The sequence below is a fragment of the Urocampus carinirostris genome, chromosome 15 (assembly GCF_059441175.1).
Source record: "Urocampus carinirostris isolate Australia breed hairy pipefish chromosome 15, RoL_Ucar_1.0, whole genome shotgun sequence".
NCBI classification, from domain to species: domain Eukaryota; kingdom Metazoa; phylum Chordata; class Actinopteri; order Syngnathiformes; family Syngnathidae; genus Urocampus; species Urocampus carinirostris.
Window position 1 is genome coordinate 23,714,444 of NC_142363.1, and position 26,935 is coordinate 23,741,378.

General features: G+C 39.7%; 1 protein-coding gene across 1 annotated transcript in view; it reads left to right on the plus strand.

Moving 5' to 3' along the window:
• Window positions 1-4,692: 4,692 nt before the first annotated feature.
• grin3ba (glutamate receptor, ionotropic, N-methyl-D-aspartate 3Ba) overlaps window positions 4,693-26,935 on the plus strand; it is a 258,657-nt gene continuing 236,414 nt past the window's right edge. The window contains exon 1 of the mRNA XM_088354891.1: window positions 4,693-5,495. Within this exon, the coding sequence (XP_088211017.1) occupies window positions 4,935-5,495 (561 nt within the window). The 5' untranslated portion in view covers window positions 4,693-4,934. The remainder of the gene's footprint in view (window positions 5,496-26,935) is intronic.

Below are 26,935 nucleotides of genomic sequence, written 5' to 3' on the forward strand. Positions count from 1 at the left end.
GTTTGTTTGTAATGTGCACCCCTAGGAACTTGATACTGCTGACAACCTCCAAAGCCTTGTTGTTGATGCAAAGTGGGGCATGGTTGGGCTGGTTTTTCCTAAAGTCGACAATGATCTCTTTAGTTTTGTCGACATTCAGGACCAGGCTGTTGTCCCTGCACCAGCCCACCAACTGCTCCACCTCCTCTCTGTAGGCCAGGTCGTTGTCATCCCTGATGAGGCCCACCACTGTTGTGTCGTCAGCATACTTCACGATGTGGTTTGTGGCGGACCTAGGGACGCAGTCGTGTGTCATCAAGGTGAACAGCAAGGGGCTTAGGACGCAGCCTTGGGGGGAGCCCGTGCTGAGGTAGATGACATCTGAACTGTTCTGACCTATCCGCACTGATTGGGGTCTGTCACAGAGGAATGTTAACCGCTGTAAAACAATACATACATGAAAGCAAATAATGGAAAACTTTCAGTTAATTCCACACAGTACCTTTTCCTAGAGTTGGGTGTAAAACGTAGAGTTCACATTTGTTTTACACTGTCACTCTCACATAATCATTTTGGAGTCGGTTCAACAGCAGTAAGAGTAAAAGACCTCTCAAAGCACACTAGTGAGCCCTTGTGCATTGGTTGTAAAGCATCGGACTAGACGTTTTCAAATATGTAATATAAGGCTTGCCTGAATAATTTCTTTGTTGTCTTTTTGAGTGACTGCTGGTGCACACCAACAACAGCTAAGCCCAATGCCAAAACTTATTTGTCAAGGACAAGAAGTTTAAACAAAATATAGTGAACAGTTGTTTGCTCTGACATCTAACAGCTGTGCTTGCTACACAAACTGAGTTGTACGTATATATATATATATATATATATATATATATATATATATATATATATATATATATATATATATATACGTAACCACGGTGTACCTGTCCCACCAAAGATCCACATTCACGCTGGATTGGATGATGAGGTTTTTATTACAGTTGCTGCAAATGAATGAGTCACAACACAACACGTGGTAAGCTTCTTTGTTGGCTTTGGTCTCGTTGACAGCTCGTTGTAGACTGCCCACAAAACGTATCAAAGAGCTTTCTTTTCTGTTTACATGAAACACATTTTAGAATATCAACCATCAAAATACATCTTTACATCCATTTTAACAAGATACTTTTAACAAGAGATTGTAAAATGGGTTTTTAACGTTTACAATGAATTCAAAATATTCTCTTTAGTCTGAATTTCAACCAACATCATCCTTTTTATATATATGAGAAAATAGAAATAATAACAATAATGAGTATAAAAACGGGTACAATTTGCCTGCAAATGAATGAGTCACAACACAATACGTGGTAAGCTTCTTTGCTGGCTTTGATCTCTATAATGGGAATTAACATTTTAGCACAACATGCAACGTCCAGCAAAACTAACATAAAATGCGACAGAAACAAAACGAAAATAAATCCAAACAGCTTGACAACATCAATCACTTTACTGTGCATGTTGAGAGATTTGTCAGCTGTGGTTTTAATGTTTAAAATTGACTTTTTTCGGAGCACCAAGAAATCGTGTCTTACCGGTGACAGCTCGCTGTTAGACTCCCAACAAACCCCGCCTTCCGGTCACATGTCAAAAGCCAAACCAAACCTTACCCCATACCAGCAGGTGGCACTGTTGGACTCATCATTGCAGGACACTTACACAAAAACTATACAACATATTTCAGCAGGAATTTCAATAAAACAAAAGTTATTATTACACCCATTACATATATATATATATATATATATATATATATATATATATATATATATATATATATAGAAAGAGAGAGAGAGAGAGAGAGAGAGAGAGAGAAAGGGAGATAAATTAAATAACAATTTGTTTTCAATATGTAGTTACATTGTTGTAATTATTGAACACTCCTAAAATGTAATTCTAATCTGAATACAGTCCCTTATTATCTCAATTACTATCAGTCCATGATAATTTCATTTTTTATGTCTACAGAGATTAATGGTAAAGAAGGTGAGCAGCTTAAAGATTGCAAGAACTCCCTAAACACAACCACAAAATAAAGAGAAAAGTTGTACACATGATCAATATTCAGACTCAAATACAATAGAGAATGCAGGTGCAGTTATAATTGATTTTTTTTTTTTTTTTTTTTCTAATAAATCGACAAACTGAATTCATAGTTCAATCTGATAATGCATTCAACGGACCGCCGATATCAATTTTTGTCATATTCTCATATTATTATGCAGAGGGAGTTTTTATATGTTTACCCAAGCCTGTTAGTGTGGAATAAAAAATGTCGATGTGGTAAGGTTGCTTGTTGTCCGTCTTTAAATATTCATATCAGCGGCAGTGTTATCGTCACCGAAGAACAAACAAACCAGCGCAAACTGAAATGCGTGGGTTTGTCAATTATGCGCTAACGGCAGCTGTGTGCTAAAGAGAGTTTACACGTTGAGCAATAGGACAACCAGCAACATCCTGTAGGTTTCAAGTCAAGTTTAAAGTCGCATAGGAGGAGTCAGAGTCGAGTGCAAAGATTTAGGTTTCAAAATCAAGCCTCAAATACTCTATTACTAGTTCAACTCAAGTACAAGTGTCTCAATATGAGTACTTATACAAACAAAGCCTTTGGTTACATGTCAACTCTCAAGTCCTGTTGCAAGTTGCTAAGTCTTAAGGTTCCAAATCAATTTTGAATAACCTAATCACGGAGTCCAAGTCAAGTAGAAGACAATACATGCGTGTTTCATGTCACGATTCCAGTCCTGAATGACGAGTGTAAGTCAAGTCCAAGTTTACATATTCTAAGTCAAGCCTGAAGTCCTAAACCACCAGTCCAAGTCAAGTTCAGGTTTTTATAATCCAAGCCAATTTTCAAATCTGTATTGTTGAGTACGAGTGAAGTCCAAGTCAAAGTCAAGTCCAGGCCATTAGGTACCAAGTCATTTGCTAAAATTCTTACAACTCCAAGTAAAGGACTAAGTTTTAGATTCTCAATCAAGTCTCAAGACCTCAACCACGAGTCCAAGTCAATTCCAAGTCTTTAGGCTCCAGATTAAGTGTGAATTTATAATCACAAAACCAAGTGTATTCCAAATTTTCCGGCTCCGATGTAAGTCTCACCTCCCCAATCACAAATCTCATTTAAGTGCAAGTTTCCAGGTCATAAGTCAACTCTCTACCCAGGTATCCAAGTGTGTAGGTCCACTTGACTTTGCCTAACTATGAGTCAAAGTCAAATCCCAGTCTCTGGGTTCCAAGTAGACTCAAGTACCTAACCACAAGTCCAAGTCAAGTCCAAGTTGTTTAAAACCCAAGTCAACGTCCAGGTCTTTAACGAAGAGTCCAAGTGAAGTCCACATGTTTAGGTCCTAAGTCAAGTATCCAGTCTTTAAACGTGAGTTATCAAACTTCCTTCTTTGGTTATGAGTCAACAATCAAATTAAAGGAAGTCAAACGTCCGTTATTACCTGTCCAAATTAAGATTCCATGTCAAGTCTTCAGTCATTAATAATTAGTCCAAGCCAAGTTCTTGTTTTAAGGTTCCAAATCAATTAACAAGTCCATAACACAAAGTCCAAGTCAAGTCAAAGTTTGTATGGTTCCAAGTTAAGTTTCTGGTTCATAACTGTGAGTCCAAGTCCTTGTTTCCAGACCTAGGGTGTAGTTTTAGCATGGAAGGAGTGGATGTGTCCTCAACTATATTGAGCAATCATTGTATCGTCTCCACCAATATTATCTCATCATCTGCACCGCTTATCTTCAGTAGGGTCGCGGGGGTACTGGAGCCCATCCCAGCAATCATCGGGCAGTGGGCAGGGGACACCCTAAACTGGTTGCCAGTCAATCGCAGGGCACATAGGGACAGACAACTCGCTCGTTCATTCACACCTAAGGACAATTTGGACCGGCCAATCCACCTGAAATGCATGTCTTTGGAATGTGGAAGGAAACCGAAGTGCCCGGAGGAAACCCACGCAAGCACGGGGAGAACATACAAACTCCGCACAGGAAGTCCGGTAGCTGGATTTGAACCAACACAGGAGGTTCCCAAGACCTTAGAACTGTGCCACACACGCGCTAACCACTGCACCGCCGTGCTGCCCTCCACCAATATTATGTCATCACTTAAACAATGCGCTAAGTTACCATAAATATAAATAAAACATTGTTTTTACCCGAAAAATATAATGTGATCCCTTTAAACATGTAATGTCCTCAACAATGCCAAGACCAAACATATGCCATTGACCAAGACCAAGTAAAACTTTCACTTTAATGTCAGACCTGTCTAAATCCAACACCCAACGTTTTTTGGGATATGAATCAAATGTTCCAAGTCCTATTCAGTAGATCATACCACATGTATATCACAAAAAAATATACAATGCTTACTCTTATTTAATATTTTATGGTTTTAAAATTTAAGTTTTACAATCTATCTGGAAGTCCATGCATTTTCTTATTATTTAACTTGTGCATTTGAGTATTCCGATTTCTCTACTTTGGTGAATAAACAAAGCCCCTCAGTTACCCTCCGAATTTCCATTAACATTCAAAAAGAGCCCGTCCCTGAAAGAGGTAACATTATTGGAGGGCGGGAGGATTCTTGTGCACGCGCACAGGCAAGCGCGCACGCAGCCGGCGTGCATCTCTCCAGCAGACAGCCGAAGAGGAGCCGCACCGAGCTCCGAGCCAGACACGCGTCTTTTTCCTCCGCGTTCAATCCAAAACTTGACAGAGGTCCGACACAGGACAGACAAGAATACGGAACAAAAACAAGAAGTCCATTGCACCACAAAGGAAGCAAAATCAAGTCCCGGTGAAGCGGTGGAGCCGGGAGCCAACGGAGGGAGCTATGCCATCTCCTGCAGAGCGGAGCCCAGTCCTCCTGCGTCGCGTGTCGGAGCTGCAGCATGGTGCCCCTTTCCGGACCCTGGACCTGCCACCTCACCCTTGGGAGACCCCTGTTCCTTTACCACCTCCTCTTGCTCCTGCTGCTCGGTGCGCTCTCATCACCGGAGCCTTGCACGCTGCCGCCACCGTCTTGCCACGTCCTCGCCCGGATCGGACACGCCGTGCGTCTCGGCGCGCTCCTGCCCGCCCGCCAACCGGCCCGGATACAGAACGCACTCAACCGCGCCCTAGCTAGCCTCCGGCACCAGAGCGCGTCCGCCACCACCGGAGCCGGAGCGGATTCTTCCATCACCTCTACCACCCCCGGTAGTAACCCGGCCCGGAGCGCCCCCCTGCTCCCCTACAACCTGAGCCTGGAGGTAGTGGCCCGCTCACCGGCTGGATGGGAGCCGGCGTCGCTGGCCCGGTGCGCCTGCCAAGAGCTGGTGGTGCGCGGGATGAGCGCCGTGCTCGCCTTCCCGCGCTCCAGCGAGGAGCTTGTCCAGGTGGAGTTCCTCTCCTCCTTCCTGGAGACCCCCTTCATCTCCATCCTGGAGGACACCGAGCCCCTTGTCACAAAGGTAGGCGCATTTACTTTTTTAAGTCATTGTTCCAAGTTGTTTTACATACAAATCATCAGGTGTCCCGCAAGGAAATGTTCAGCTGGTGGGGAGGTCTAGGGCAGGGATTCTCAACTGGTAGGTCGGGACCCAAAAGTGGGTCGAGAAACTTTGCTTTAGCAAAGTAATGCTAAGGAAAAACAATCTGAAAGTCATTTAAACTTATTAACGGAAGATGACGATAATTCCCCCAAAACGCAAGTTGACACCTGCCTTCAAATACCACAGAACATAAAAAAAACGTTTGTTTACACATGTTGAGCATGCCCAAATGCATATACAGCAGGTACTATATGACATATAGATTTTATTATCTTGAAGATAATCCCATTGAAGTGAAGCGTTTTGGATTTTTCTTCAAATAATGCAGCCAATTTCGCATTACATTTTTGGTTTTGGTTTGCTGGTAATTTTGTATGGATGTGAATATATTGTTTGGGTGTGGTATCCCATCCTTCCACCAGAGGAGGCTAAACTGGTTTGTAACTGGGTACACGTGCCATTTGGAATGAAACAAGTATAAAATCAGGGAAAACGTTTTAATTGACATGCATGTTGTTTTGTCCCCACCATTATGTGATCTCTTAAGGAAATCACCACCGATACCGAGACCAAACATGCACCTTTAATACCAGTATCGGCAAAAACAGTATTAGAAGCAATCCATAGTGGCTATTTAACAATCAGGATCATGACACTAAATGAACGGCACATTTTCTTGAAACTAATACAACACTCAGGCAAACATTTTGGAAGTAAATATCTGCCAGTTTTTGCAAAGGGGAGGGGAATTTTATTTAGAGATTTTGGTTAAGTTATCTTTCTGAACAATTGTGGTATTGAATATGCTTATTTTTCTAAAATTATTTCCCGTTTTTCAAAGTTAGCATATGTAATTGATGAATCACCAACTAATCTTTGATTCATCGATTAGCGGTTTGAATTTGTAGTATAACGTAAGCTCCACTGATTTGAGTCTCTCAATGAAAAGTATGCCCTGCTATCCGTAGTTCTTGATCCAAGTGCACCGATTAATCGGTATGACTAGTTTCACTTATTGAGTCATTGGTATTTACCAGTATTATAATACCAGTCTTTAAAAATATATGTCATTTAATCTACATATTTATTGTATTAGTGCTGTCTGTATCTGGTATCGGTTTCAATACTACTCAAAAAAGTGGCATTGAGGATCTTTACACAAAACTACCCAATTATTTAACGTCCAAAATATGTTCTAGTTTTTTTTTTTTTATTATTATCTGACTGTTGTCCGGAAGTTTAAGTTTCACAGGTATTTGAGAGTATTTTTCCAAAATATTTTAATATACTTAGTCATTAATATGTACATACCATGAATTATAATTATAAAGGTTGTTCAATATTCACAATCATTAAATCAACAATAATAAATTAAACTCTCTAAATAACCCTAACCATTTGACTCCTTATCAAATAATTACATTTTGGATTGTTTCTTTTATGGTCTTTTTCCATGAATACATGTATATTCATTCAAAATGAGATTAAATTGATTTTAATATAATATGTCTAGATCGAATTGACCTGTATATAAATGTAATGATTTAGCTGAATTAAATTCAATGCATGTGATATCCTCCAGTTATCTTTACAGACCACTAAACCATGCAGAATAATTAAGTACACTGTTAATTCATTCTGAATAAGAGAGTAATAATATATAATTTTTCGGGAGGATAAAATATTGCCTGAAATGTAAAAGAACAACAATAACACGCTCTACCATTAGAGGGCAGCAGGTGCTATTAACTCCTACCTCCTCCTGATGACACTGAGTCACCTGTATATCAATTTTTGAGATGTCACTCTTTTTTCATTTGGGAGGAAATAAAGGTGACACGATGATATTTGATGGCCTTTTTTCATATTTGCAGGGTTGGGTAGGGTTACTCTAACTTGATTACTTTCAATTACTTTTGGATTATTCCAATACCAAATATGGTAATAAAAGACAAAATAAACTAAATATGAATACAATTACTACATTTTGTGCAGGCTTGGGGAGTAATGGAACATGGAACGGCAACAATGATGTTGGCAAGCTGTTTGGATTCATTTTCATTTTGTTTTTGTCACATTTTATGTTAGTTTTGCCGGAGATCAAAGAGATCAAAGCCAGGAGAGAAAGCTTACCATGTGTTGTGAGTCATTATTGTATTCATATTTAGTTTCTATTGTCTTTTAATAGCATACTTGGTATTGGAGTGATCCAAAAGTTATTGAAAGTAATCAAGTTAAAGTAACCCTACCCAACCCTGCATATTTGTGTATTATTTTTTCAATTAAATATCTGTTGGGAAATACAAGTTGATGTTTTCAAGGGTCTTCTGGAGTCAATCTCTGTGACCTCTCAGACCAGGTGAAGCCCCTCACATGCATGTTTCATATGCTTTCACTTTGCATTTGAGACCCCCCCTTCACCTACAGCCCGAAAATATTTTATTTACGATACTTGTCTTTGTTCCATCAAGGTGTCTCTTGTGTGAGAGTGGGATGAGTTGTTTAGCTCCACCCAAACCCCTCTAGAAGCCCACCAAGTGAATAACTCCCACAGTTGAATTGCAGCTAGATTGACGCTGCCAAGATGTGCGGCGCCTGCATCATGTTGGTGTGTGTGTACCGATATTTATGTGTTTGTGCTGTGTGGCTTCTTCACACAAACACACACACACACACACACACACACACACAATTTATCAGCAGTGTACATTGAGTAGTCCCAAATCATGTTTGCTCATGATATAGATCTCATTCTACCGGTTGATCCCACCGGAAGTACTGGTCGATCAAGAGACCTTATATTAAATGCATCATGCCAGCATCGATATCAACATTGCTCATGCAACATAAGTAGTTGGGGACCACCAAAGTTTGGTAATGAAAGGTATGGTTACAGTTGGATATATATTATTGAAATAATAGTATACACAGTGGAACCTCGGTTCTCGACCATAATCCGTTCCAGAACCCTGTTCGAGAACCGATTTGTTCAATCACCGAAATCATTTTTCCCATTACAAATAATGTAAATCGTTTTAATCTGTTCCAACACCCTGAATGTTTACCATGAATGTTTAACGTAAACATGAAGCAAACACAGGCTAATCGTAGGTTCGCGTTATCGTAATCTTCCGTACGAAAGATTATGCTAACATGAACGTGTAAAAAAAAAAAAGATAAAAAAAATAATTATGAATAGGATTTCTTACCTTTGTGGTGGTCAGCAGAAGGCGCATGCTGTATTCCCCCTAGCAAGATCGGAAACTCGCACACCTCTTTCATATTTAGCTATTATGTCTTTCTTAAAGGCAATAGTCGTATGAACAACTTTTCTTTTTTCACCTGTCCTGCTTGCACCGACTTTCTTCGGAGGCATAGTTAGGGGCTAAAACACTCCGTTCACCGATATTAAAAGCGAAAGCAAAAAGAGGCAAGTGGGCACGTGATAACAGTTGGTCACCAGGGGTAGGGGCGATCTACACGATCTACACCCGTACGCCGCTCAGCATTGCACTCTAGTGTACGCACTCAGGCATTACCGGCGTTCGAACTCCGATTTTTTGACCAAACAGCGAAGCAGAAATTTCTCGAAATTTTTGGTCGAACACCGATTTGTTCGAACTGAGAGGCGTTTGAAAACCGAGGTTCCACTGTAGTAGTAAATAATAGTTCTTAATTGGGATATTGTGGGTAATTGATAATCAAAGGTTAACCAAAATGTAATATATACATGTCAAGTCATGTTTATTTATATAGACCGTGATTACAAGGAGTCTTAAAGGACTGCACAGATTATTGCAAACCACAGACTATTTTACACTAACCCCTGATCTAAAACCTACATGAAGGCAAGGAAAAACTCAAAAACTTAAGCATGAGGACAATGAAGAAACCTTGATAAGGGACGCACATGAGGTAATCGCCTTTTCAAGGATGCATGGCCAGGCTGCAAGGGATGTTGCAATAAAAATTATACACATCTACTGTCAACATGAAATATAGCTCATTTATTACTTATAAAATATAAATGTGTTATAAACTTAGATTTAAACAGTTCCACTGATGTTGCAGATTGGATCTCAGAGGGCAGAGCATCCCACAGCATTTGGAGTTTAACAATCCGTCTTTTGAATTAAAAAATGAATAGTGTTAATTCAATAATAACATAAGTATCATATATTTTTTTATGCTTGTGTTATTTGCGGTAAAACTGATTGACATTAATTGATATAGGGTGATGACAACTGTCACAAGTTGACAATAGTATTAAATACTTGTATTTTTGTTCAGCACAATCAATTTATTTAAGCTTGCGTTTATATTTATCATAGACAATTCATTATGCAAATTAGTAAGCTTTCCACTTAAGCTAAACTGCCTTAGAATCATTTGTTTTAGGTAGTTTTTGGTGTTAATGTACTGATACTCCTCAATCTATTTGAAATTGGATGAAATTATACGTTTTGCTTTTTTGGGTAGATCACGTTTGAGGAGTAGAGTCATTTTCTTAAGTAGCTACAAATTGTGAGAACTTCTGTCCTTAATATTCCGGAAACAAAAAAATAGAATAGTATGGAATAGAATAGTTTGTATTTGAATTCACTACAACGTGGAGTACATTTTTTCACAATAAGATTGGACATGGCCCTTCTGTATAAATATGAAATACGGAAAAAAAAAAGGTAAAAAAAAATAATATTTAAGATAGGTAAGCATTTATAAGGTAGTGATAGTACACTTGCCTAAGTTGACAGAAAACAATGCAAAGGGAATGGTGCAATGGTATGTAGCAGCATTGTTGAGCAAAAATATTAGTAAATAAATCAAATATGCATGTATATCTATCTGGACATAGGCAAAATAGTATTTTTCACAGCCCTGTGTGCTTGTTTAGGGTGGTGATAGCCGTGGGGAAGAAACAGTCTCTTAGACTCTTAGTTCTTGTTTTAAGGGACCTGTGGGGTCTGCCAGAGGACAGTTGGTCAAAGAGGTGATTGTCTTAATATGTTATCTCTGTTGTGGTAGCACAGACCGACAAATTCCTCTAGACTGGGCAGAGATCTGTTGATGACATTCTGGGTTGTGTTTATGACTCTTTGTAAGGTTGTCCTGTTTGCTGCCGTGCTCCTAGGATACACTACATGATGCCGCACTCACAATGCTCACCACTGTAGAATGACACCAGCATCTTCTGTTCCAGGTTGTTCTTTCAAAACTCAGGAATTTACCCAGGGGAATTATTTTTCACAGTCTTGTATGCTTGTTTAGGATAGTGATGGCAGTGGGGACAAAAGTGTCTCTTAGACTGTAAATTAGTTTTAAGAGACTTGTAGGGTCAACCAGAGGAGAGTTGGTCAAAAAGGTGGTGGCCTTAATATGTTGTCTCTGTTGTGGTAGCACAGACCAGCAATTTCCTCTAGACTGGGCAGAGACCTGTCGATGACTTTCTGGGCTGTGTTGATGACTCTTTGTAGGGTTCTTCTGTTTCCTGCCGTGGTCCTAGCATACCACTACACGATGCCGTACCCAGAATGCTCCCCACTGTAGAATGACACCAGCATCTTCTGTTCCAGGTTGTTCTTTCAAAACTCAGGAATTTACCCAGGGGAATTATTTTTCACAGTCTTGTATGCTTGTTTAGGATAGTGATGGCAGTGGGGACAAAAGTGTCTCCTAGACTTTAATTAAGTTTTAAGAGACTTGTAGGGTCAACCAGAGGAGAGTTGGTCAAAAAGGTGGTGGCCTTAATATGTTGTCTCTGTTGTCGTAGCACAGACCAGCAATTTCCTCTAGACTGGGCAGAGACCTGTCGATGACTTTCTGGGCTGTGTTGATGACTCTTTATAATGTTCTCCTGTTCCCTGCTGTAGTCCTAGCATACCACTACATGATGCCGTACCCTGAATGCTCGCCACTGTAGAATGGCACCAGCTTCTTCTGTTCCAGGTTGCTCTTCCTGAGTTCAGGAATTTAGCCAGGGGAATTATTTTTCACAGTCTTGTATGCTTGTTTAGGATAGTGATGGCAGTGGGGACAAAAGTGTCTCTTGGACTGTTATTTTGTTTTAAGAGACCTGTAGAGTCAGCCAGAGGACAGTTGGTCAAAAAGGTGGTGGCCTTAATATGTTGTCTCTGTTGTGGTAGTACAGACCGGCAATTTCCTCTAGACTGGGCAGAGACCTGTCGATGACTTTCTGGGCTGTGTTGATGACTCTTTGTAATGTTCTCCTGTTTCCTGCCGTGGTCCTAGCATACCGCTACATGATGCCGTACCCTGAATGCTCGCCACTGTAGAATGACACCAGCATCTTCTGTTCCAGGTTGTTCTCTCAGAGCTCAGGAATTTACCCAGGGGAATTATTTTTCAGTCTTGTATGCTTGTTTAGGATAGTGATGGCAGTGGGGACAAAAGTGTCTCTTAGACTGTTATTTAGTTTTAAGAGACTTGTAGGGTCAACCAGAGGAGAGTTGGTCAAAAAGGTGGTGGCCTTAATATGTTGTCTCTGTTGTGGTAGCACAGACCGGCAATTTCCTCTAGACTGGGCAGAGACCTGTCGATGACTTTCTGGGTTGTGTTGATGACTTTTTGTAAGGTTCTCCTGTTTGCTGCCGTGCTCCTAGGATACCACTACATGATGCCGCACCCAGAATGCTCACCACTGTAGAATGACACCAGCTTCTTCTGTTCCAGGTTGTTCTTTCAGAGCTCAGGAACATATTCAGGAATCTAAAAGGCATACGTATGGATTTAGCATTCAGTTGCTTGTAATGACTATTAAGAAACACAACAGCAAAACGCGAAACAACAGAGAGGAATGAGAACGTCGTACAATGAACTTTAGTGGTATCTGATTTCAATAAGAGTCACCCCGACGAGACGATGAGGTCTCTTGGCAAGCAGGGCAGGGAGATGTGAGAGAGTGAAAGATGTGAGATAAGCAAAGAGACGGAAAGGGTGAGGCAGGACACAGCTGAAGGCTTCCTCCAGCTGCAAGGAAGACTTTGAGCTCTGCGGGATTCTGGCTACCAGCCACAGGGCAAAAAGAAACAACCATCAGTCTTTGGTGTTTTGAATGCATCAGCCTTTTTTTAACCTGCCTATCTGCAGGTTTTTTATTTTGAAGCAATATGTAGCACAGCTTGTCACAACTCTTTTTTTTAGAGTGCAATCCACATGAAGATATTCTCCCAAAATATGTGATAAATATATATTGTTGTTTGGAGTCCACTGGATCTTGTCATAGCTTGTTGAATCAACTTTTGGTTGATACGAGTAAATTTAGCATTCTTATAATTGTGTTTATAGAATAACTGCAGAGTTATGTCACAGCGGTGTTTTTTTGTCCTGTAAGAACGCTAATAATTGTTGGTTAGCTTAACTGCGATTGGCTGGTTTCTCAGGAATAACAATTCTGTCCTTTGACCCAGGATACATTTAGTCTTAAAAGTGCATCCAAACTGACTTTATCTGTCAGAGACCAGAAACGGAGACAGGATCCACTTGGGTTCGTTTTTCTCAGTTTTATTCAGAAGGAGGAAAAGGCTTGCACCCACGATCCGGTGATTGTCGGTCACGGGTAGCAGATTGCTCGGAACGCGGAAGTGGCACTATCGTGGCGAGGAAAGGCAGTGTCGAGAGCGGGGGAAGAACAGGTCGATGGCCGGGACGGTGGAGCAAAAACGTACTCGAGTACAGAAAAGGGGTCGCAGCCGGGAATCAAACAGGAATCAGGACAGGAGAAAGTCAGGGTCGAAAAGGCTTGCCTAGCCGGAGCTGAGGTTCGCAGACGGACTGACAACGGGTGACAGGAAAACAGGGGTTTGAAAAGAGATAAGCAGCCAATCAGTGTCTGAGGCAGTTGGTGCCAAAGGAGCAGACTCAGGTACCTTGCATCAGTAATCATGACATTATCGAGCTAAGTTTCAGGTAGCAAGTACATTTCGAAAAGTTCTAGCATTAATTACCAACATTTCTAGATCTTCAAAACAGGCTAAATAGAGCCAGAATTTGAAGAATTTCCAAACAATATATTACTTTTTTTTTATTGAACCTATGTCAAATTATTTAAAATATTTTACTTGTTCAAAGTTCCATCTATCGAAATATTCATCGATCCATCGATCCATTGATCTATTGATCCATCCATCTATTATATGTCCCACTTATATCCAGTTAAGCAAGTTAAAAAAATATCTATCTATCTATCTATCTATCTATCTATCTATCTATCTATCTATCTATCTATCTATCTATCTATCTATCTGTCTATATCTATCTATATATATATATATATATATATATATATATATATATATATATATATATATATATATATATATATATATATATATATATATATATATATATATTTATAGTTCCTATTAACAATTTTAATTGTTATATGCCAAAACGAAAGACTATATATTAAAAAAAACAGGACCCCGATATCTACAAAAACTCCAGGAATAAGAAAATTAAAATTTAACCAGAGTACTATTGGTCAGGCTGAGAATGTTTGTATTTCAAAGAATGTAAGTTGTATTCTTTCCTTTTTTAAATTATTTTTATTTTATCTGTATTTATAATCAGTAAAAGACGAAAACATATCTTCAAATTGAACAACATTATTGATAAGGTTCAATGGATGCACATACATTTAGGTAATTTTCTTCTTTTTTCCCTAAAATGTAAAAAAGAAAGGGGAAAAACGTTTCCTCATTTTGGGTTTTGTTCTTTCTTTGCTATAAAAATGGAAAATATGGAAAAACAAAACAAAAATTATAAAAAAGCAACGTTTTCTGACAATAGGACAATATTTTTTCTTGCCATTTTTTGTAGAGTTAATATTTTGATAACTCAGTCATTAACTCAGTCATGCCTACTGTACCTAAAAAAAATGTATATATTTCAAATATTTTGTGTATTGTTACCCGGTCCCCCATGTTGAGGTTTACAGTGTTCCCTTGCCCAGCTGTCAGTTTTAGATCAGGGTATAGTGTAATTGTGGCAGTCCTTTGAGACATTTTCTGATTAAGGGCTATACAAATAAATGTTTCTTGACTTGGCTTGCGTTTCAGACAAAAGAGATGAAATAAATCAATATTGATGCCAAGTAAATAAAAATACTAATGGCAATTATAGCATTTAAAATATGACAGCTACAGTACAAGCAAGCTGCTGTTTTTTATATGTGGTTGATGTGTTTTTAGATAAAATGGCAGATTTGGGGTAATGTATATGTATATTTCCTTATTTGGTTTGTAATATTGTGTTGTCAAAAAGTGAGGACAAAGAGCGTATGATAAAATCGGCAACCATTTTCCTTTTTTTACAGGTCTAAAAATTATCATCTAATAATGAAAAAAAACTTTGCAATAGCGACTAAACAAGTCCTTTCAAGAATAGATTTTAGAGGCACCACTATGTCACGGTTGCCATGGCGCCCAATTGGCCCTGACCGTGTGGTGCCAGCTGCAGCTCATTAAAAGATTGGCTTTCCGTCTTTTTAAGCTCAGTGCGCTCTCTCTTAGTTTGTCAGTCCGTCAACGATACTGTGCCCCGCAAGACGTGGGTTTCGACCCGGTCCTGTTCCTGTTGGTATTTCAAGTCCGGTATTGTTCCCTTTTATTTTTGTCCTGTTTTATATTGATTTCCAGTTTTGTTTCAGTCATTTTTGTCCTGTTTGTTATTTTCTCCAGTTTTCTTTACCGTCCTGTTTATTTTCGATATCCTGATTCGTTATCTATCCTGTCCTTATTGTCCTGTCCGGTATTGACCCCATCAGATCCGATATCAACTCGGGCAATTGGAATCGATCTCGTCGGTTTCTGGCCTCCTGTCTTTTCATGCCAGACCGGCTACCTAACGTGCATGACTCCCCATTTCCCACAAAATAAAAGGCTTGTGTGAGAACGTCACGCGATTGGGTCCTGATCCTGTTCTGGTTCTTGACACACTGATTTTCTTATTTTATGTCATTTGCTATCTCGGATCCAACAACCTGCTGAAAAGTATCTTACCACCTTCAACGATTTTAGCGCAACCTGCGAGCCGATGTAACCATGCAACGATTGTTTGACTCTCAGCTCCTGGCGAGGTGGCAATTTATGATTGATGCCGGAGGAAAGTGAAGTATGCTAATTTAGTCTGGAGGAATAAAGGATTTTTTTGCGCTCTGTTTGGTGATTATTGATTTAGCTTCGTCGGGGGGTCATCTTTTCATGACTCAATTTGAATTTGAATATCCAAATCACTCTTAGGGTGAGGACTTGAATTTTTCTTAATCACTCCTATTGACATCAAAGACCCAATTGAACTGGGTGGCAGTGTTCCCTCTAAGCTGCGCGCGTGCGCAATTGCGCACTGCTCGCACATTCTCAGCGCACGAGAAAATCTAGCCAGCGCACAAAAATGAGGGCTCAAAATTACTAATTAAGAAGCGACTTAAGTCAATGTTACAGTGCATGAAGGTAAAAATACACGGCTTCCCCTGACGTTGTGTCCTAAATGAAGTCGCAGAACAACGTTGAGTAAAGTTAGTCGAGTCGTTCGAGAACCGGCTTCTTCGGCTCGGCTCACTAAAAGGAATCGGCTCTTTCGGGTTCTAAACGGCTCTTCAGGTTGTTTTTGCTTCTTTAATCCCATCATGATCAAATATTATGTAAAATTATGCACAACATGACTTAAAAGAAGGGGGGAATGTAACAAAAAAGAAAAAAATACCAAAATGAAAAAGTAATGAAAAAATGAAAAAAAAGAAACAAAAGGAAGAGAAAAAAAAGAAGGAACATTTTAGAAAGCCAGAAAAAAGAAAATAAAGAAATGTAGGAAAAACGTAAATAGAGAACAAAAAGAAAAAAGTAACAGCTCGGAAAAAATAATCACAATGAGATTTTTTTTAAAGGAATTTAAAAAAAACACGGAAAAAAGAAGAAAAAGTTTGTGTTGCATTCAAATAATTTCCAATGATCTCAAGTGAATCTTGTTGCTAACATTGTACTTCCACTAAAAAATGTGATTAAGTACCGTTCTGTATCTTACAACCAACTAAAAAGGCCCCAAAAATGTTAATATTATGCGACAAAACACATCAGGAAATAAAAAGAAATGTATATCTTGTGAAATAATTGTAAGAACAAACGACGTTTGTAGGCCGTACAACCTTTGACAAGAGTCAATTAATTAAAAGAGAAAAATAATTTTGCATTGCCGGAAACTCAGCAAAATGAGACTTGAAGTTTTGGAGATGTTTGATAATCAATTATCTTGCCACACTTGGGATTATGGTTGCTCACTGTTGTTTCAAGCGTTGCTCACCGACTTTGTGTGTAATCTTTGAGTTATTTGTCTCGTTTTGTTCCAATATCGCTTCTGATTCTTATCAGTTGGATTTCACCGTATTCACTACTGTTTTTGCTAAAATATTTTAATATGAAGGAGTGAAAATTGTATTATTTCATTAAACGTGATTTTATTTGGCTATTGTTTATGAAATCCTGCGATATTTTGGATACCTATTGATACATATTTGTTGTACCCATTGTGGGGTTACAAATAGAAGAGGAAACAGGAATAGTAGATCTACATCTTGCAAAACTGGAAGCATCTTGAGAAACAGAGGGATGAGTACAATGGCGTAATCAAGTCATCCAGATGACAAGTACCGTGAAAATTGTCGATAATTTACACCATTAAGTGAATTAAAATAAGTATACTTGGCAGGCCCACAATGGGACATTTAAAGGAGTTTAACACGTTTACTGCTATTTTGCAGTATTTTCACACTTATTTAATAAAATCTCCAAAGGAAAAAAATAATTTGGAACAACAAATTAATCCAATTTTAGTTTCACACATATGATTTGTTTAGTCACAAAGTTTTGCCAAGAAGTAAAAGACAATTCAATAATTATTTCAGTTAAAAATGTGTACTAATAAGTATGAACTGATCATAATGTAAAAAACTATCATAAAAAAAGTTGTTCAAAAAAAAAAAAAAAATCTACACCTGCAGCACGGCGGCGCGGTGGTTAGCGCGTGTGCGGCACAGTTCTAATTTCATGGGTTCAAATTCCAGCTACCAACCTTCCTGTGCGGGGTTTGCATGTTCTCCCCGTGCTTGCTTGGGTTTCCTCCGAGCTTTTCGGTTTCCTCCCGCATTCCAAGAACATGCATGTCAGGTTGATTGGCCGGTCTGAATTGTCCCTAGGTGTGAATGAGCGAGCGAATTGTCTGTCCCTGTGTGCCCTGCGACCGGCTGGCTGGCAACCAGTTCAGGGTGTCCCCTGCCCCCTGCCCACTGCCCGAAGAAGGCTGGGATGGGCTCCAGCACCCCCGCGACCCTACTGAGGATAAGCGGTGCAGATAATGGATGGATGGATGGATGGATAGAAATCTATACCTAAAATCATGGAAATATAACACTCATATATTAAATGGTTATATTTATTCAGTGAAGCTGGGCCGTCATGTGCGGGAAAACAAACGCCAGAGGCAGACGAGATCGAAACCGGACAGGACAGACGGGATCCATACCAGACACAGCATACACAAACAGATACCGGACAGGGCAGGACAGACGGGATCGATACCGGATAAACAGCAAGATACCGGACAGGACGGGACCAATACCGAATACAGTGAAGCTGTCATTTAACTTTACAATTTGTGGCTTATGTTTTCAAAATACATAATATTATGAAATCATTAACACCATTTGAATGTAACACATTACTTTGTGGAGCTTCTGCAGATACAGAGTGAAACGTGCAATTATCTCGATCATGACAGAGGGCGATAATGAGACCAAATATTTTAATAGGGTGTACACCTCAGCCCCAAACAATAGAGGTATTTATTGTATCAGTAAGCTAGCAGACAGTTGATTTATCAAACCATTTCTTGTGTCATTGCATGGAATTTCTTAATAATGGAAGATTAACTGTCTATGAAGCTTTATTCAAAAGGAGCAGTATTTAACATATTTATCTGCTGAGTGAGGCACGTAATTCTCTTGCCTCACGCCAGAGGACTCTGATTTGGTACACACTTCAGCTCCAACCAATAACATTATTGATATAATTAGCAAACTAACAGCAAATTAGGGCATCCTTCAATAGCAGTGTATAAGCTAACACCAAAATCGTCTCGAGCCGTCATTGGCAGTCAAGGAGTATATTTGAAACTAGGACAAAGGCGAAAAAAGGTTGCAAGGCGAAAAAAAAAGATGCTTCTCATTTTGAAGCCTGGAAGCCCTTTATCCCCCTCCCTTTCCTTTCTACTTAAGCTAATTAGAAGCAGTGTGTGACCCCCAACTGTAAATCTCCACTGTCTATCTTCTGACACAGAGGACGCGTGAGTGTTAAAAAGTGAGGCGGGGGGAGGGGGTGGTGCGTTTGCAGTCGAAACAGAAGCCGGCCTTGGATATTCCCTCTCGAGCGATGCGATGATATTTGATGTTAAAGCTAATGTAACCTCTATTCATCCCCTGAATGAATGAAACCGCTTTGAGAATCGACCTTCCCGGTTGGTGTGTAAACAGCACCGCTTTCCGTTTCTTTGCATCTTTGCAATCTCCATGCTTTCAAGAGCGGCCTCGCTAAACACTTTTTGATATTATCACTGAATGATTCCTCTGGCGGGAAATGTAAGCCTGGAGTGAAGGATAGGGACGGGCGACACTAAAATTGTTGGTATCGATCCGATCAGAGTAACTAAAGCATAGTACCGGAACTTTTTGCTTGGAAATCTCATGATCATTGAGCCCCTCCCCCAATGAGTTTAGTTTGAAATTGTTATAAAATCAGCCTTAAAAGTTTCTATTCTTTATGAACCCATTCAGTGTCATAATGTATAAAGGGGTGAAGAGCAATGTTCCCTCTAAGCTGCGCACATTCTCAGCGCACAAGAAAATCTAGCCAGCGCACAAAAATCAAGGCTCGAAATTGCTAATTAAGAAGCGAATTAAGTCAAAGTTACAGTGCATGAAGGTAAGAATACACGGGTTCCCCTGACGTTGTTTTCTAAATGCGGTATTTTGAAGTCAATCTCGAAGTCGAACAAAGTTGAGTAAAGTCGGTAGAGTTTTTCAAGAACCAGCTTCTTCGGCTCGGCTCACTAAAGAGAACCGGCTCTTTTGGGTCCCTTCAGGTTGTTTTTGCTTCTTTATTCCCTACACGACCAAATAGTATATACAATTGTGCACAAAATGACTTAAAGGAAGGGGGGGAAATAGAACAAAAAAGAAAAAAATACCAAAATGAAAAAGTAGTGAAAAGCCGAGAAAAAATAAACAAAAGGAACAGAAAAAAGAAAGAAAAATTAAAAAAAAAGCCAGAAAAAAGAAAGAAACAAAGAAAAAAACTAAATAGAGAACAAAAATAAAAAAGTAACAGCTAGGAAAAAAATAAACACAATGAGATTTTTTAAACGGAATTAAAAAAACAGGGAAAAAGAAGAAAACGTTTGTGTTGCATTCAAATAATTTCCAATCATACCAAGTCAATCTTGTTGCCAACATTGTACATCCGCTAAAAAAATGTGATTAAATACAGTACTGTATCGTGCAACCGACTAAATAAGCCCCCAAAATTGTTAATATTATGCGACAAAAGATACCAGGAAAAAAAAAGAAATGAAAATCTTGTGAAAGAATTGTTGTAAAAACAAATGACGTTTGTAGGCCGTACAACCTTTGCAATAACACAAGAGTCAATTAATTCAAAAGTGAAATTCAGACCTGTGGAAAATTAGAGGGAACATTGGTGAAGAGTGATCCTCGTCCCTGGGTTTTGTTTGTTAGTGTAGCTTAAAAATGGTAAAGTAAGAAAAGAACTGTTTCAAACACAGTCCAAACGTTACCACAAACCCCGAAAGAAGATGAAAAACAGAAGAGTTTATTAGTACTTGAGGAATGAGCTTACTGAGGTTGCGATTATGACTTCAAGCCAGGAGATGGCGGCAGAGAGTAGCAACATTTTAAGTACCAGTCACCAGAGTTTAACTGTAAAACATTAAAAATAAATATTTGTATTACAAATGTGTCAGTCGAACAAAAAAGACTCAACTATAACAAAGTCAACATTACACTCAATAATACCTCCAATTGCACAATATTTTGAGAATGATAGATAGATAGATAGATAGATAGATACTTTGTTCATCCCCGAAGGGAAATTCACATTTAAGTCATAGTATAAACAATATGATGTAAACAAAATTAACAGTATAACAAATAAATAGTTGTAAAACAAATACGGTATCAAAAGGTCAACAAGAGAACTTCCTAAGACTTAAAAAGTGGTCGGCGGCGCCCTCTGTTGGCTGCGGCTGCATCGGCTCGCTACAACGGGTCAGGTGCAATCGACATTTCGTTCTGTGTACATTGTTACACAGAATGACAATACAAGGAAATTATTATTATTATTATTATTATTAAATACTGTATTTTGCTGTACTATAAGGCAGGTATTTGAAAGTATGACTTATAATCCAGTGTGCCTTTATAGAGAAAGAAATACGGTGAATAAAGCTGGCAACGCAGACAACAACAACAACATGCTTCTAAATACAGAAACCGTTTGTGAATTAATCCATTCATTTCCTTTCCTTAATTATTATTTTTTATGAAATATGTTTTTTATCTTCTGTTTTGCACCATAATGTTCACTTTATATATGAAAGTATACCTTCCTCAAAAGTGCGTTTTTTATTCCACACCGGAGTGTTCCAGTTAGTCCAAAAAATACCATATCTTTCATCATATAATATTTAGAAAATCAAATCAGTTGTGCGAATAAAGTGTGACCAAAATTTGATTGAATTTATAAGTAATAATGGTTAATTTGACGAGACCCTAACAACATTACAGGGATTGTTAAAGTGGGATGAGATTATCAAACTTAAGACAATTGTTACGGTTGCCTATTTGCCCTCACTATTACCGTTTGGCGCCAGCTGCTGCTCGTTGCCTGATTGGCTTCCCTCCTGTTTAAACTCAGTGCTCTCATTAAGGCCTTGTCAGTCCATCAACGAACCTCTGCACCTGCAAGACGTGTATTTTGACTCTGTCTGGTATCCTGCTCGTGTATCCGGTATCAGGTATCGATTCCGCCTGTCTCGTCCTGTCCGGTATCTTGCTCCAGTATCCGATATCGATCCCGTCTGTCTCGTCCTGTCCGGTATCTTGCTCCGGTCTCCAGTATTCGCTATCGATCCCGTCTGTCTCGTCCTGTCCAGTATCTTGCTCCAGTATCCGATATCGATCCCGTCTGTCTCGTCCTGTCCGGTATCTTGCTCCAGTCTCCAGTATTCGCTATCGATCCCGCCTGTCTCGTCCTGTCCAGTATCTTGCTCGTGTATCCGGTATCTGGTATCGATCCCGTCTGTCTTGTCCTGTCCGGTATCTTGATCCATCCTCCAATATCCGGTATCGAGCCCGCCTGTGTCATTCTGTCCGGTATCTTGCTCCAATCTCCCAAACTTGGTATTGATCTCATCTGTCTCGTCCTGTCCGGTATCTTGCTCCAGTATTCGGTATTGATCCTGTCTGTCTCGTCCTGTTCGGTATCTTGCTCCAGTATCCGGTATCGATCCTGTCTGTCTCGTCCTGTCCGCTATCTTGCTCCAGTCTCCAGTATTCGATATCGATCCCGTCTGTCCCGTCCTGTCCAGTATCTTGCTCCAGTCTCCAGTATTCGCTATCGATCCCGTCTGTCTCGTCCTGTCCAGTATCTTGCTCGTGTATCCGGTATCTGGTATCGATCCCGTCTGTCTCGTCCTGTCCGGTATCTTGATCCATCCTCCAATATCCGGTATCGAGCCCGCCTGTGTCATTCTGTCCGGTATCTTGCTCCAATCTCCCAAACCTGGTATTGATCTCATCTGTCTCGTCCTGTCCGGTATCTTGCTCCAGTATCCGGTATTGATCCTGTCTGTCTCGTCCTGTCTGGTATCTTGCTCCAGTATCCAGTGTCGATCCCGTCTGTCTCGTCCTGTCCGGTATCTTGCTCCAGTCTCCAGTATTCGCTATCGATCCCGTCTGTCCCGGCCTGTCCAGTATGTTACTCGTGTCTCCGGTATCTGGTATCGATCCCGCCTGTCTCATCCTGTCCGGTATCTTGCTCCATCCTCCAATATCTGGTATCGAGCCTGCCTGTGTCATTCTGTCTGGTATCTTGCTCCAATCTCCCAAACCTGGTATTGATCTCATCCATCTCGTCTTGTCCGGTATCTTGCTCCAGTATCCGGTATTGATCCCATCTGTCCCGTCTTGCTTGTTTATCAATTCCGTCTGTCCTTTCCTGTCCGCTATCTGCTTGCGTATCCTGTGTCTGGTATCGATCCCGTTTGTCCTGTCCGGTTTCGATCTCGTCTGCCTCTGGCGTTTGTGTTCCCGCGCATGACTGCCCTATTCCCCTAAAATAAAGCTCGTGTGAAAACGTCTGGGTCCTCCGTCTTTTCGGGTTCTGACAACAATAGTATCGATCCAATCCAAGTATTCACTCAGTATTTATAATATTGATATTTAGATAAAACTACTCACCCCTAGTGAGGAAAGAACATGCTTCTTCCTGATTTGCTAAATGTGATTAGGGGAGGATGCCGCTGTGGGCAGAGTTCATTATTTTTACCGATGTTCTTTCCTGTCTGCTTACGCCCACGCCCTCACTTAATAGTATTGAAATACACCCTTGGAATTTTTCACAAGGTTTCATTTCAGTCTTATTTTCGTGATAGTACGGTTCGCCTTTGCGGTCCATTGGCAGTGATTGTTGTTTCCGGGCTAATGTGGTAAATATCCTTTCCGAGGAGACGTGTTATTAATAATTCAGCCTGTGGTTTTATGATATGAACTGGCGGTGGGTAACTGTTGCAGGTGTCTGTCTGCCAGCGTTTTGTTTTTTTCCCCAACGAAAAAAGGACAAGTCTTAGCCGGAAGCCGATTAAAGGTCAACAATATGATAAAATGAGATTAACGAATTGTAATTGAAGTCATCAAAATTTGAAGACATATCTCATAGTCGCATATTTTCTGAACGATCATTTAAATTTTTTGTAGGATTGCTGTTCTTGCAACATGTATCATAAATTAAAAAAAAATCATAAAAAAATGCTGGTTTCGTCTATATCAGGGAAAGCTACCAATGTTTTCTATGTTGAATAATAGCTTCTTAGTGGAACTGTTTGAATCCAGGCTTAAGACACTCTTCAATTCTTCTGAATATCCTATATTTCCTGTTGATTGTGTATTATTTGTCATTGCAGCAGCCATTGAACCCTGGCCATCCTGGTTCCTTCTCAAGGTTTCTTAATTTTCCTCATGTTGAAGAATTTTTTGCCCTCATGTAGGATTTAGATCAGGGGGTGGTGTCATAATAGTCTGTAGTTTGCAATAATCTGTCTTGCCTTTTCTTCTTCTACAGCAAAATATAGCGTTTTCATCTTTTCCGCGTTAAGGTAATCTGGCCTTTTGAAGCATGTTATCATTGAGCTGTGCCATTCTCGTTATGATAAATAGTCATGCCATTAAAGTGGTGTCAGGGGCCCATTCTATACCCCGCCTACGTTAAAAGCTTGACAATTCCGACCTGCCCATCTGTCTGATACACCCGTTGCCATTTAGCGCTCCTTTGAGTGAGTTTCCTTGGAGAACATTGTCAAGGAACGCGTCCTGGAATGGCAAAATGGCTGACTTCCTGCATAATCTCCAGCCGGGCTGCTTGAGAATTTATCAAGCGTGCTGTTATGATACACGTTCGCCAAATTTCCTGTCGATCGGTGAAAGTAATATTCCCTTTCAGAGGATATTAAAAATGATCATAAACATTAACACCGTGCACCGTCTATAAATATTACAAGCTTTAAGTCTGCAACTGAATGGCAATTAGAAAAACTGGTTTTCAGAGAAGTGGCAGTTGAGCAGACTAGAATTAAGAGGTTTTTGAAGGACAGTTGGTCACGTTTAGTGTAGGGAATGCCGGTTTTTCCATGTCACCCTCTTCCAAGATAGCTGATTCAAATGATAACTGTTGATCAAATCAAATGTGTTGGGATTGAGCTTTTAGGCTTCCTAACAGTTTGTGGACATATAGTTTACAAACAGTAATGAGTGTATATCTAGCTTTGCTAAACACTTGTAAATATTTGACTTTAGTAGCTCTAAATTTAAAACAGTGGGACCTCGGTTTTCGAACGCCTCTCAGTTCGAACAAATCGGTGTCCGACCAAAAATTTCGAGAAATTCTTGCTGTTCAGTCAAAAAATCGGAGTTCGAACGCCGGTAATGCGTGAGTGCGTACGCTAGGGTGCGAAGGTGAGCGGCGTATGGGTGTTTTAGCCCCTTATTATGCCTCCGGAGGAAGTCAGTGCAAGCAGCAAAGTTGTTACAGGTGAAAAAAGAAAAGTAGTGCGTACAACTATTGCATTTAAGAAAGAAATAATAGCCAAATATGAAGGAGGTGTGCAAGCGCCTTCTGCTGACCACCGCAAAAGGTAAGAAATCCTATTATAAGATTACGATAACGCAAACGTACGATTAGCCTGGGTTAGCTTTAAGTTTACGTTAAACATTCAGGGTGTTGGAACGGAGCCCAACATTGAAGGTGTTGGAACGGAGCCCCCTTTTCAATAAACCGCTCAACACTTGTTGTGGAGACCCGGGTGCTAAATGACTTGTAAACGACCTGATTTTTTTATTTTTACACGTTCATGTTAGGGGAATCTTTCGTATGGAAGATTACGATAACGCGAACGTACGATTAGCCTGGGTTAGCTTTATGTTTACGTTAAACATTCAAGGTAAACATTCAGTGTGTTGGAACGGATTAAAACAATTTACATTATTTTTAATGGGAAAAGTGATTTTGGTGATCGAACAAATCGGTTTTCGAACGGGGTTCTTGAACGGATTATGGTCGAGAACCGAGGTTCCACTGTATATGCTTATTTGATGATATGAATCATATCATGAATAATGAATAATAAAAGTCTTTATTCACGTAATTGTTTTGAGTGGAAAAACAACACAAAATCCCTTGAAATGCAAAATAATACAATTGAAATTAAAACATGAACTCTTCAGTTCTATACATAAATGAGAAAATGCAAAAACATGAACTATTTACAATTTAATTTTACCTAATTTAGACACTGATCTTCTGGAAAACAGGCGCAAAATATGAATTGAAATAGGAGAAAGAAAAAACAAAAGGTGATCAGTCTTTTGGATAGACAGATTGAATGCACTCTTCCTGTCTTTTTTAAAAACTCAATTATTACCCAACACCTATAGAGCCCGTTCCATAAACAAGGGTGGTGTAGCCAAGCAACAGAATGACAGAATTCATGTCAATTTATAGCTGCCCACTGACACAAAAAGATTGTAGATCAGGAACAGCTGAAAGAATGTGCTAGCAGCAAGATAGCAACTTTATTTTAGTCATTAAAGTCAATGGAAATAAAGATACTTTTGATCGGCCCTGAATTTCTTCCTTTGCGTGTACTGGAAAAAATGGAAATTTGACCTTGAAAGTGCTTGAAATGTGGCAAAATTTGGCCATGGAAAAGGTGAACAAATCCTGTGTTATACAAAAGAAAAAAAAATATTGCCACAATAAAATAATCCTGTGTGGCTTGACTTGCAATTAACTTTCATCAGTAGTGCTGAAGTTGATGAAGTTAGATGAGAAAGAACATTGAATAAATACAACAAGTCTATATATGTTGGAGAGAAAATTTCTTTAGATTATATCTATTTATTTCAAAATCTTATTTGTTGGTTTCCCACATGAATTAATTTGAAATAGCCTTATATGCTGTCTAATATTTATCATAAGGGAAGCAACAATCAAAACAAAATTCATTTTTAGTTTGAAATTCTTAATTTTACATTTCATTGATATGGGTAATGATTGATCTGTCATGATTTACCAATTGCCCTCACCTGCGCTCACTCGTTCAGCCCTAGCTGCCACTCGTTCCCTAATTAGTCGTCCTCCTATTTAAGCACATCATTCTCGTTCACTCCTGGTCAGTAAGTCAGCAAACCTCCGCACATGCAAGGCAAGCATTTCTGACCCTGGCTCCCGTTCTACTCACGACCTGTTCCCGTATCCTCCTCGTCTGTCCCTGGCTTCCCGATTGTCTCCTGACTTGTTCCGATCTCTGGTCTACGCTCCGTCTCCTGTCCCGGCTGCCCGACTTGTTCCGATGTCCTTTCCACGTTCTGTCTCGCTGGTGAGAGGAAGAAACCTGTTGCCGCGTCTGCTTTTAAAGGGATGTTGTCACGGTCACTGGAGGCGGGTCTTGTTAGTAAAATCCTCTTGAAGCTTTTCAAAATAAAGTTCTCCGATTGGTTGATT